The sequence below is a fragment of the Camelus dromedarius genome, chromosome 6, assembly GCF_036321535.1.
Source record: "Camelus dromedarius isolate mCamDro1 chromosome 6, mCamDro1.pat, whole genome shotgun sequence".
NCBI classification, from domain to species: Eukaryota; Metazoa; Chordata; class Mammalia; order Artiodactyla; family Camelidae; genus Camelus; species Camelus dromedarius.
Genome location: NC_087441.1, coordinates 13468644 through 13482302, shown reverse-complemented (window position 1 = coordinate 13482302; position 13659 = coordinate 13468644). Strand labels below are relative to the sequence as shown.

Here is a 13659-nt window from a genome sequence, read left to right as displayed (position 1 = left end):
TCTCAGTAAATGATAGGATCATTAATATATTTTAAAAATAATCACTGATTTAAAGTTTTTAGAGTTATCATACAGTCAACTTTTTTTTTTTTAGTGTCAGTTCTGTGAACTTGAATATAGGTGGTGTACATTTATGTAACCACAGTCAGGATACAGGACAGTGCTGTCACTTGAAAAAACTCCCTCATGCTGTCCTCAGATACTTAACTTCTTCCCACACCTCATCTCTGGCAGCCACTGATTTCTTCTCCATCTCTCTTTTTGTCTAGCACGTCTGTCTAGTGTGTCATAAGTGGAATCGTATATAGTTTTTTGAGACTGGCTTTCAGTCAGCTGAGTTGAGTGAAAGAGTCATAAAAAGTTGTAACATGTTATCAGTAGCACAGCTGACTTTTGAAGACATTAATTTTGAATTAGTATTTCTTAAAAAAAAAGTCTGAATTTTTGCTTATAGAATTGTGTTTTTCTCGAGGTTTTATGTTTGAAAGTGAAATAAATGATGAAATTTGTAGTGAAAAACTACCTCCCCCAGTTGATGACCACTGTGTGTATGATAGCAACTTGTTTTTATGAAGGTAGTTGCTCATTGGTAGGGGAGGTTCCTGTTCTTAGTTTTATTAAAGGTCTGTAGAGTTGCAGCAGAATCCTGTTTAAAGAGATGACTGTTTAAACACCACTCATTTCTGAAATGTGGTCTGAAGGTGGGAGGTAGGATAGCCAGCTGGCTGGCTGCTTTATCCAGGCTTTCCCCAGCATAACACTAAAAGTCTGGCTGCTCCAGAAAATCCCTCAGTGCCAGGAAACCCAGTATCTAAAAGGGCCACGTGAAGAAAATGTGAAGGTTCCAGTTGATCAGATGTCATCAGTGCGCCATCAGACAAGGCGTTTGATACTGGTTTGTTGCCCTCTGTAAGTCTTCATTTGAGTGAGGTGAAGAAGGTCTAGTCTGTGTTTTTTATGTTAGCAGTATTTTAAAAAATTGTTATGGTAAGCACGTTTGCAAGGCTTATGTGTAGAAGCGAAATTTTAAGTTCTCCAGCTTATTTAGCTATTGTGTTCCCCTTTCCTGACTTTTCATATTATCTCTTCTGTAGATTTCTTTGTAGAGCATTTCTATAAGCAGATTAGTCAGCTGTTACCTGCTGCCTTCCTTACAGTGTCAGCGGCATGGAAATAGGGGCCCTTAATGTCTTAGCGCTGCATTGTGGAGCGTAGAGTCGCACGTCATAACTTCTGAGTAAGTACTTGTTGAATTGCATGAAAGAATGACTCTCTGTGAGTAGGTTTTACAGTCCTGCATGCTCTCCAGCCTATTACTATAACAGTCTAAGGGATGTTGAAACATTCTGTTTTTCAAGAAATGTTTAAATTTATGTTTCGTTTCACGTTGTGCAGGAGTGACTATGTGGCCTTTGAGAGTCCTGTTTTGTTAACCCTTTGTGAGGAAGGCTTCCTCGAGGAAAAGGAGTTCGGAAGACCGTAACTCTTAAAAGTGGCAGTGCAGAAGCAGTGGAGAGAGATTGGAGGTATTTGGAGAACTTCCCTCTGCTTCTCATCCACATCCCCTTCTCCTAGCACTCGTCACACACACGCACTTTGTAAAGGCAGGAGGAGAGCGTGGAAAGACTGGGTTGGAGAGGGAACTGAGCCGCCTAAGATTGAGTATGTAGTACATTAAATGGAGGTGCTAATGAGTTTTTTAAAATCTGTATCTCTAATTTAGCGAGCATAGGAATTTCTTGGGAGAGTTGTAAAAACCATTCCCCAGCTGCAGCCTTGGCGTTCTGATTGTGGAACACAGGAGTCACTACCAGTTGTGAACGCCCAGGTGTTTGCTGATGCACTTAGTCTGAGGACCATACTTAGGAAAAACTGCTCCAAGTGGCAAAAAGACAATAATTAAATGATATGATTACATTTTGCCAAAAATAATACTAGAAATAATACTGCCTGGTGTATGCAAAATGTGGAGTTTAAAAGGCCTTTTTGGGCTTGCACGGAAGAGCCAGTTCATTTTAAACAGTGGAAATACTGCTTTATAGTTAAATGAATCTGGATGCAGCACTCACTGACATCTATCTTTGTCTCAGACATGATGTTTCTTAACTAAAGATTCAAAGGGGATCCTGGGGACTTGATTCATTCAGCCTTATCTAGTCTCAGAATCGTGTGGATTTTTTACCCAGATGGATTGTACTAATAACAGTTAACTCATAGCTTTACATGTTAATTCCATTAATCCTCATGGCAACTCTAGGGGGTAGTGTTGTTATTATTAAACCCATTTTACAGATGAAGAAACAGGCCCAGAGAGGTTCTGTGATTTGCCTAACATGATACAAACTAAAGTGGTGTGGAGCAAGGATTCAAATCCAGATTGGTCTTAACCATGTGATAGAAATTTGATACCACTTTAAGGAGTGCTTCTGGAGACACTGGGGAATGTACTTAACTTTTTAGGCTCTCACTATTTTGCTATAATCTCTTGGTCATTTTGTTCTTAGAGAAGTTGTGGTCTTCAAAAACTTTCTTGCTTATATTATACCTAAAATAATTTAAAAAAACTTCTGTAACTTAAGTTGAACCTTTTATCATAAATTTATATACTTGAAAAAGATGTAATTTCTGATACAAGTATTGATATTTTGAGATAAAGGTGTTATGTCTGTCTTGAACATGTCTTAGTGGAATGTAATCCCGTAATAAGTAGATGTCCACCATGATCCATTTAAACAAAAGTGAACAATTGAAGTCTAGCGTTCCTTTTCCCCCCTGAAAAACTGTATTTGTATTACATTTCCCCCACAAAACGTTATCCTAATAAATTTTTATGCTTGAAGGTCTTATTGATTATCCTTTGGTTCTTTGTAGCAATTTGTAAATAAGTTGAAATGTTAAATTTTAATTTGCCATGACTGTAACACACTGACTGCTTGTGTTCTTTTTATTATTAAAATTTTATAATTACACAGTTGACCCAAACAGCAAATTGTACACACTGAAACTTGGAGTAAAATTTTATTGGAAATGGCCCCCCTTAATAGGTGGGGGAAAACATTGTCTCCATTAAAGGAGGCTTCATTGACCAATATTGGAAACTGTCCTCCTTTGGCTTTCTAAATATATTTAAAGATTTTAAAATAGAGTAGACCAAACTAAGATTCAAGATGGGTGAGATGCCATCTGTAGGTTGTGAGATGGGAAAGTGGGAAAGGAACAAGCTTGATTTGCCACCTACAGGTGTGTACACAGGCACAGCAAGTTTATGAAAGTGCTTATATTGAACTTGATCTAGAAGGCAGTTCTCTAACTGTCCATGTCCACGTTCCCTGGAAGGTCCTTGGGTACCTTGGTATAGGTACCTGAGATAGAAGACTGGTACTCAAGAACTCTTGCCGTGTGCTGAAAGACACCAGGACGTGCACCTTCACACGATTCCAGCAAATAAATACATGACTGTCGTCAGTAAGGGTATAGATAAATATGTATTCTCTTGGTAGAATACTACGTAGCAGTTAAACAAAATTTAAAGTGACAGTGTCCCCATTTAAGATAGTAATACTCTGTTCATGGATGTGTATATAATGTATGAAAAAAATAGAACATTTAAATTCATTGTGGAGAGGGTAGTAGGGCCAGGCAAGTTACGCATAAAAATGAGGCAAATAGAGATTTCAAAAATTTTCTTTAAAAAAAAAATCAGTTCAAGATGGTAAGCACATAAATGTTAAAATCTTTGTTCTCGGTATATTTAAGTTTCCCCAAAGTATGTGAGAAACTTTAAAAAAAAGTTCCTCTGTGGGAAGAATATTTTGACTAACTTGGTAAAAGGATAGAAACTACTGATTAATAAAAGGAAAGTGCCCGTAAGCAGTCTGATTCACATTATTCCTCCTAAAATAGATAAGAGTTCATTTTCACCATGAAAGCCTATCATGGTATGTATTTCAGCACACTCCTGTGTGGTTCTCTTAGGGCCGAGACTGGGATTTCTTGGGGAAATGAATCCCAGTCTTGGGTGGGAAATGTTAAGGAGCAGGGTCTGAGATGTAAGCCTTCTAGATTTAATAAGTATCGTTGCCTGGATTTCCCAGATGCCAAGATTATCCAAAACTCTTTTTGAAATATACAAGGAACATTATCCTTTAAAGTTGTCTGTTAACAGCCCAAATGCCAGGTTCCTCATAATTTTTATTCAAGCAGCAATACATTTAGGAACTGAAAAAGGTCAGTGTAACAATTTCTTGATTTACAAAAAATTAAATACCTATTAAAAAATTTTAACAGGTGAGCATTTATTTTTGATTGTAGAACTTGGATATCTCCTTGCAATGACACTTTTCCTTTGGTCATCACTTGATCAGAAAAAATACTCGTCCCAGCTCAAACATTACCTTATAAATAAAAAATGAGACTTGTTAATTTCACAGCAAATCATTGGTACAAACTAAAATGATTTTTCCAAGACTGATTAGTGAAAAATGGTACCTGAAGTACCATTTGTCCCACATGGCAAGCTGCAGATCTGAGGCACAGGTGCTTGCTGTTGGGCTGTACATTATACATTTGCAGCTAGACCTTTTCTGAACGCCATCCTTAAAAATGTAGAACTTTTCCAAAAATCATATTTGATGCACTTGCAAAATACTATGACAGTCGAAACTTGCCTCACTTCCAAGTAGACTTAGTATTTAGAACAGGGTCATGATCTTTCCTGCTATTATTTTCAAGTCACTTTCATAAGAGTTACCTACCTCTATGGTGATGAGGATGACGATCATCCATTCCAGGCGGAGTGCCCTCTTCTCTGTCAGGTGATTCCGCATAAGGTCTGTTAGCTCCATGCAGTGTTGAAGTTTTTCATTCATTACCTGCATTAGAAAAATGTCAAAGTGTCCTGTGTATTTAAACAAATTCAATTAAGAAATTAACAATTACATGCTTCAGAATTCTAAGTTTGAAATACGTATGCAGTGAAAAACTCCCTTCAATTCTTGCTCCTCAACACTCTCCCCAAAGGTAACCTTCCAGTGTTACCTGTCTCCTTCCTGTGAATCTACCCAGAGACATTTTGTAATGCAGATTTGGCTGCAAAAAATACTTTGCATACTGAAGCTTAGTATTTTGATGGAAGATATAAAAATAAAATTTTTGAGTCCTAGTGTTTCATAGCTGCTCTTGGATGTTTAGCAGTTAATAAAAACAAGCTTGAAATACGATTCTTTTAGCATGGCCTTAAGATGACAAAAACAATGATTACCCTCTACTAAAACTGTTCTGAGTCCCACTGTCAAAAACCGCCAACACAAAACTTGACCTGCTGCACACTCACCACTAGGTGGCACTGCTTTTAACACTGAGCTCCAGAGGTTCTGCATTCCGATGTCCCACAAGCTGGTTGAGAGAGCTCTTACAAAACACACAATCTTTGAATTTAAGACTTGAATGTGACCAACGGTGAGTTATACTTCTTTAATCTCTCTGTGTCTCACTTTCTTTTTAAATTGCAAAGTCTGGAAACAAATTTTTGAAAACAGTTTTTGGATTCCTCTGGAAAACTCCCAGGGTATACTGAGAGTGCAGATACAGTCAATTTGAGACAAATCATAGACGCGTGTCTGGGGAGTGACAAATGTGCTGTGCACTATATTCACTGTGATTTTGCCCACAGCATTTAGCTGCCTTTCTAATGAGAGCAAACCCATGGGAACCACGCTGATAACATGTTTGCCCACGTTTCCAGGCTTTGTGGTCACCCTGTAGTTTCTAATTTGTATACATGCTTAGAACAGTGCCTCTTTCTTTCCTCTCTTCTCTTCCTATTTCTAATGGCTGCTGGATCTTGGTCTATAAATATGCTCAGCCTTAAACTTGATTCTCTCTTCAAAACGCTGACCCAGCCTTCTTCCATTTTCTTTCAAATTTGACTGAAAAACAGACATTTTCTTCCTCCACTTCCTTAGCACCCAACCTATTCCTTAGCCCTTAGAAGCTGTAGATATCACAACCCTCCTGAAACTTTCAGGTGTCTCCTAATCGCCTTTTCTTGGTTAGATTCTGAAACCTCAGTTTCAAGCATTTGACAACACCTTGAAATGCACACTTCCTTTGGCTTTTTCTCCCCTAGGAACTAAGTTCTACCTCTGACCTCATTCCTTTTGAGTCTTCTCCACTTCTTGCCTGTAGATGACATTTCCAGAGTCCTGATCTTGTCTCTCCTGTCCCCTAGCTCTGCACCCTCCCTGAATGCTCTGCCCACTCTGGTTTGTGTGCACGCTTCCTGAACTTAAGTCATTTCCATCCCACCATCACTGCTTCCGTGATACACAGGTGCCAATTGTACTAGTATTTAAATTCCAAAAGACTTAACTTAGAAATGTTTATTTTAAAAGGAAACTATCATTGCCAAAATGAAAAACCAGTATGACATGAAACAGTGTTGGCTACACAAAGCTGAGCCTGATGCCTGGTGAGACTGGGAGACCGCACACATTAGAGGGCCGGCCAAGAGCCACTAAAGCCACACGAAGCATGTTTTCTCGCCACTGAAAAGAAATGTTATTTGCTTCAACGCTTCAGTGTTATTTCAGGATCCATGTGTTACCTAAGTTCATCTCCTGTACAAGTGTATATGTATCCCACATTTTGGGAAAGACTGATTTAAACTACTATTTTTCGATACGTCCCAAATATAAATGTTTAACCCTAATTTTTCCTCTGCCTGAATTTCTAACTGCTTATAAAACATCTTACTGGTTTCCTACCAGCACCTTCAATTTAGTATTTCTCAAACTACTGTTGACACCTGTTCAAGTCTATCCCTCTTTCCAGGTCCCCTAGCTCAAAATCAGTTCACACTATCTTCTCGGTCACACAACAAGGAAACTTTTGATCTCTAATCTGCACTCCTGGACCCCGGCACTTCAGTTATCCTTGCTGCAGGAGTCTGGGCTCTGTTCTCTCCTTACCATTTCTGAATATACCTGGTAGGCCTTCATCACCTATCTGCTACCTCTTAAAACGGGTCTGTTTGGCTTTTTTTAAAGGTGGTGATGGTTTCATTTTTTTTTTTTTTTTGCACTGACACCAGAGTCCTCATCCTGAACTCTACAAATTGACCATGTCACTTCCTTGCTCAAAAGCCTAGAACATCGTACCACTGCCTTCTTGATAATGCGAAACAATCCGATCATTTAGTCCAATCACACTTTGGTTGGTGGCATCCTCTTCAACCTGTGTGAAACCTTCTTGACCCCCTGCTCCTTCCTCTGTGCCCCCACCGCCCTGTTGTTCAGTACTTACTTTGTTCGGCCTGACAGTCACCTGCTGTCTGCCCAGCACCCTTCCCTCCTGCCTCCTTTCTTTTGGGGAGTTAATCTTACATCACAACCACATGATGCTGCCAATCATGGTATCAATACCCACCTGACACCAACCCCTAACCCCTCACCCCTCCACCGAAAAACCTGAGGGCAGACGGGGTTGCTACAAGACCCAGGCTTGGCCAACCATGAACCCAGCTGCCTTATCACAGGGCTGGTCAAAGCGTGGACACATGTCCCAATCCTTTGAAGTTGCTAGGCAGAGTGAAATGTAAGCTTGGACAGTCCCTCTTCCCACCACCCCTTTCTCCCCATCTCAGAGACAATGCCACTGAGAAGGAAAGAATGTGGCCAGACTGGCATAGAAGATGCTGAGGAGAGACAAAGTCCTGCTGACCTGTCTGGCTCTGGGCAACAGGCATCCCCTGTTCCCACACTCCCTCTCTGTTTTTCTCGGTCACGTGAGCCAGTACATGGTGACAAATCAGCAAGATCACCCCAACTGTCCTGCGATGTGCGAGCAGGAGAGCCCCACCTAACACAGGCTCCCTATTTCATGAGCTCCAGGGTCAGGCATGTTTCGTGCACACAGGTGAGGGAGCAGGAAACAGGCGGGGTCACAGAGCTGGTAAACGTGCAGGAGGCTGTAACCAGGCAGGTGCCGGGAAGAAAAGTGGGGGTGCTGAGAGAGAGGATTTCAAGCAGAGGAAACAGCACGGAGGCAGGTAGAGCTAGACAGCGAAAGCCCTGGAAGTGCCTGGAAGAGAGGCTACAAGGGTAAGTTCGTAGCAAATTGTGAGAGGAGTAACGGTCCCCCCCAGAGATATTCACAGTCTAATCCTGGGACCCGAGAACAGTACACGGCAAAGGGGAATTAAGACTGTACGAGAATGAAGGTTGTTCAGTCAGCTGATCTTAAGGTAAGAGAAGAATCCCAGATGATCTGGGCCGGCCCAGAGCAATCACAAGGGTCCTTAAAGGTAGAAATGGCTTGGCAGAAGATCTCGGAGTGATGTGACGTGATGCCTTTGAGGGGTGGAAGAAGGGACTGTGAGCCAAGGGAAGCGGGAGGCCTCTGGGGGCTGGACAGCCAAGGAAACGGGTTCTGCCCAGAGCCTCCGGGAAGGAACGCAGCCCTGCCAACACCCTGTCAGACTTCTGACCGGCAGAACTGTAAAGTGATACATTTATGTTAAGTCAGTTTGTGGTAATTTGTTACAGCAGCAAGAGAAACGAGAATACACGGTGCTCTGATGCTGGAACCTTCTTCTGCAGGTAAGGGAGTCAGTCCTCTGTTCAGTCTTCAAATATTTGTTCAATATTTACAAGACTGTGCTGGGCAGAGGAGATGGACCAGTGAATAAGACAGATGAGTCTCTGCCTTCAGCTCTGGGGTCCAGTCTCGAGGCTGGGAGACAGTGAAGAAGGTATGAGAACAGCCCCGGGAGAGCCGGGGCCAGGGCAGTGGGGACGCCCGTCAGCAGGCCGGCGCTGGAGGCGGGGTCAGCCCTGTCCCTCCCTGTTCCACCAGCCCAGGGTCTGTCATAGAGATTTTCAGTATCTATTTGGCAACAAATGAATGACACTTAGGAGAAAATGAAAGACTGACTGGATGTGGAGGATGAAGGAGGAAGAGGAAACCAAGATGAGTTTCAAGTTTCTGCTTAACTGACCAGGTGGGTGAGGCTACGGGGTGGTGCCGTTAGGCGAGATGGGCAAGGGTTGATGTTTTCTGGGAGAATACAGTGAGTTTCACTTCAAAATCTTAACCACTGGTTAATTCTACAAGGATTGAGCACGTACTCTCTGTTAGACCTTTGCCAGTGCTAGTAGGAAGAAAATAATCCTGTTTTCTGATCTCACGCAGCCTAGGTTCTAGTGGGGAGTGACACACGTCATTAATTCTACAAAGGATGCTGTGGATCTGTCCGTGTGGAAGATCTGTGAGATTTGGTAGGAAACTAGAAACACCTGGAAGGCAAACGGGAGGCTGAGGTGAGACATACCATTTGAAAATTACCAGGAAAAGGTGGGAGTAGAAGTCGTGAAGATGAACAAGATTACTCACGGGGAGAGAGGAACCACCGAGAGAACCTGGTAGGACACCAACCTGAGAAGACGGAGCGAGGGACCCTCTGCGACCTGGCTTCTGTCCCTGCGACACACCTGTCACTGCTCTCTGCTCTTCAGTGGTCTCTCAAGTACCAAAGGAAATGACTACCTCCATCCTCAACATTCTGGATTGATTTTCAGCACATCTCACACCTAATCACCCCTGCTTTTCCCAAGATTCTTTCTTCTAGGAAACAAAACAAAACGAACAAAAAAATAAAACAAGGGAACAATGTTCTTCTAGCACAACCGCTGCTCTTTCTTTGTGCTGCATGTCTTCTTGTGAGACTGGAAAGCTTGCTGAAGGCCAGGACAGGCTCTTTTCTTTTTGTATTATCTACAGTGTGAGCATCGTGTTGAGCACCATCAGGGAGGCTAAATTCTTTTAACGCCTCCTAAAGAATCTTCACATAATCCAATTAGTCTTAACTGCCTTTGGGATGCGAAAATACTCTTGAGAGGTGTCGTTTGGGAACTTGTAGGTATGCTTCACACCTCGTGTGGAAGATTTAAGAAGAGAGGTCTCAGAGTAAGGCTGGGGAGCGAAATGAAGAACAGTGAGTTGTCATGACTGAATTCAGCCAAGTAGCCGACAGTGGTAGAGAGAACGGCCCCTCTGACATCAGGAGGACACGTTCAATGGAATGTGAGGAGAGTTCCACAAGGGTGGCAGGTGCCAAAGAAATTCCGAAAGCATAAATTCTGACTGTTACATAAGCAGCTTTCAGAAACAATGTGTCCAAATTTGTTACATAAAATGTAGTTCAAACCCAGGCTGCGGTCATGTTTCCAGGCGGTCACCTCCTAGAGGTCTCCCGCCACACCCTCCCCTTGGGCCCAGGAGCCGAATCATCCCTCAGTCTCTGGTGAACTCATCATATATTCAGGGGGAAAGCCGCTTCTGCCACTTTTGCTGCTGTGTTTTAAGGAAGGAGGCGGGAATCTCACGAGTGTAGTTCCAATTTCATGTAAATCCCTTTTCCCCCAATACCTGCTACTTCTACTTTTAGCTACCTTGCCCTAGTTCCTAACATAGAATCTAGTAAGGATGTGGCAGAAGTGTGTAATTTATAACGATAATTTAAATGAAACTTGAATTTTAGCTCCTAAAGAAAAATTAAAGTGGATTTCCAGAGTCTGTTGGCACCACAGGCTGAACGTTTGTGTCCCCCTCCTCAAATTCTTATGTTGAAGTCCTAACCCCCAGTGTGATGGTATTTGCAGATGAGGCCTTTGGGAGGTGACTAGGTTTAGATGATGTCTGAATTAGTGTCCTCGTAAGAGGGAGAGGCACCAGAGTGCGTGTGTGCTCTCTCTCCCTGCTTTGTGAGCACATGGGGAGACGGTGGCAGTGTGCAGGCCAGGAGGAGGGCCCCCACCAGGAACGGCAGGTGCACGTGTAATCAGATCACTTCGATGCAGAGTGGACTGCTGCCTCTGAGGAACACGTACAAAGCACTCCAGCAGCACAGATACAACCCGTGCCAAGTTTAAACAGACCTTTATTTTTATTCTTCAGGACACTACCTGAATTTTCCACCTGTTTACAGGACTGATAAGTGCAATGTATGTGTTCTCCCAGGGACTCAGTTACATAGAGTTCACATAAGATTAAAAAAAAAAAAGCCACAGAATTGACTTGTTCCAGGACTCTTGCAGTTTCGAGACTGAGCAGACCCTGCCCACCTGCTCCCTGGGTTGCAGAATCAACTTCCCAACGCTGGGCCCAAAGGAAGCCTCTCCACTGGGAGGGGCACTGTCCCCGGAGAGCCCCACGGTGCCCTCCTGGCATGCTCCCTCCCCGCTTTAGCCGAGTGAAGACAGGCAGTGCTTTCTCTGGGTTCCCCTTCCTGCCTGGCGCTATGATTCTCGTCCCACGAGTTGATGATTTCACTGCACTTCCATGTTCGTTATCGATCCCTGTTTTGACATTTCTCATCCTCAGCCGTGACTTTCGTGTCGAATGTACTAAGTTCTTGAAGGATCTTTCTGTCTTTATACTTCTCCTCCTGGACCACACACAGTGTATTTCCTGCTCAAACCACCTTCACCCTTGGTGACTGTGACCTTGTTCTCTTCTCCTGTACTCCTGTCCACGAGGGACATGTGAAGGACATCATGGGCAACAAAATCAAAGGATACTGTGATGTGAGGAAGGACACAGGATGTGGGAGGGAGGAGATGGGGAGGATGCCCAAGCCCAAACTTGCCCAGCAGCTGGTTTATCTTGGTTATTGCTCAGCCACTGTCACTGACTTAAGTCAGCACAACAGGCTGGCTATCAGAAGAGGTCTGCATCTGCTTGGCCTCATCTCAACCATCATGGTTCCTTGAGAGGTCTTCATCCCAAGAGAAAAAGGAGAGCCATCCAAGAGCTGTTAACTTTGGACTGCTTTCAAGCCCGTCCCCAGTAAGTCAGGCTGCCTCAGCCAGGCTGATGCTTCTGCTTAATGTCCTTAAAGAATTCTCACAAGAGGCTTTCTTTTCAAATTAACTTTGTTGAGGCATAATTTACATACAGTAAAGCACATTTGTTTCCACTCTAAGTATAAAATGTGAAGACTTTTGACAAAAATATACCCATATAAGTACCAGTCACAACCTTTCTTTTTTTCAAAATTTTATTTATTTTTTTTTAACAGAGGTACTGGGGATTGAACCCAGGACCTCGTGCATGCTAAGCATGCACTCCACCACTGAGCTATACTCTCCCCACCCAGCCACAACGTTTCTATCGCCTCAAATTCCCTCGTGCCTCTTTGGAATCTACTGCCCTACCCCCACCTCCCCAAGCCCTAGGGAATCCCTGATCTATTTTCTATAACCACAGATCAGATTTCACTTTCTAGAGTTTCCTATTAACAGCATGTATTCTTTTGTGTCTAGATTTTTTTTGACTCTGATATTCATCCGTGTTGTTGCATGGATTGGTAATTAATTATTTCTACTGCTGGGCGGTATTCCACTGTATGGAGATCCCTCAGTTTGTCTGCCCATTCTCCTACTGATGGACATTCGACTGCTTTTCTTTTGGCTATTAAGAATAAAGCTGCTATGAACATCTGTGTACAAATTAATCTGAGGACATATGTTTTCATTTCTCATGAGTACTTAGGAGAGGAACTGGTGGATCATTTAGTAACACACGACTAAATTTATAAGAAACTGGCCAGGCTGTTTCTGCAAAGTGGTTGTACCATCAATTTCTATTCCCACAAGTAATGTATGAAAGTTCCAGCTGCTCCACATCCTTCCTAACACTTGGTATCGTCACTCTTTCTAACCTTAGCCATTTTAATGAGTGTGCAGTGATATCGCATTGTGCTGTTAATTTGCACTTCTCTGATAAGCCATAATGTTGCACATCTTTTTGTGCTCATTTGGCCACTCACCTATTTTGTGAGGTGTCAGCTCAAATCTTTTGCCCATTAAAAAAACTGGGTTGTCTTTTTACTTCTGAGTGGAAGTTCTTTGTGTGCTCTGGACAAGTCCTTTGTCAGGTTGTATACTGAGACTACTTCCTCCCCGCCTGTGATCTGTCTTTTCATTTTCTTAAGAGTGTCTTTCAAAGAGCAGTAGTTTTAGTTTTGATGCAGTTCAACTTATCAAATTCTTTCTCCAAGGTTCTTTTTTTTTTTTTTTTTTTGTCCTAACAAATCTTTGCCTGCCCCAAGGCCATGAGGCTTCTCTCCTACATATCCTTCCTGAGGTTTTATAATTTTTGCTTTTATATTTAGGTCTCTGATTTATTTAAAAATGGTGTGAAGTAAAGGATAGGGTTCATTTTCCCCCCTACACATGGCTATCCAATTGTTGTAGCGCTATTTGTTGAAAAGATTATCCCTTTGTCATTGAATTAATTTATATTTGTCAAAAATCAATTGCCCATATGTGTGCAGGTCTACTTCTGGGCTCTATTCTGTTCCATTAATGTATATGTCTATTCTTTTACCAATATTCAACTGTCTTGACTACTGTAGCTTGAGTCTTAAAATAAGAAAATAAAACCCCTCCACTTTGTCCTTTTTTCAATTTGCTTTGGCTAGTCCAGGCCCCTTGCATTTCTGTTTTAAAATCAACTTGTTAGATATTAAAAAGCTTGCTGGGATTTTAACTGGGATTTGGCCGAACAGGCCAATTTTCAAGAGAAGTAACACCTTAATAATACTGAGTCTTCTATAAACATGGTCTATGTCTTCATTTATTTAGTTTCGCAGCTGTATCT

The 13659-nt window shown here is 42.3% G+C and overlaps 1 protein-coding gene across 3 annotated transcripts in view; it reads right to left on the bottom strand.

Moving 5' to 3' along the window:
* Positions 1-4171: 4171 nt before the first annotated feature.
* The window catches only part of RMND1 (required for meiotic nuclear division 1 homolog), a 38426-nt gene continuing 28938 nt past the window's right edge, over positions 4172-13659 (bottom strand). For 2 of the 3 annotated variants that reach the window (XM_010994010.3, XM_064486572.1), the window contains 2 exons: positions 4755-4871; positions 4172-4394 (listed from right to left, as the gene is read on the bottom strand). In XM_010994010.3, coding sequence (XP_010992312.2) covers positions 4353-4394; positions 4755-4871 — 159 coding nt within the window. In that variant the 3' untranslated portion in view covers positions 4172-4352. Of the gene's footprint in view, positions 4395-4754; positions 4872-5332; positions 5514-13659 lie in introns of those variants that run through there. The other variant, XR_004138377.2, reaches the window with a different exon arrangement.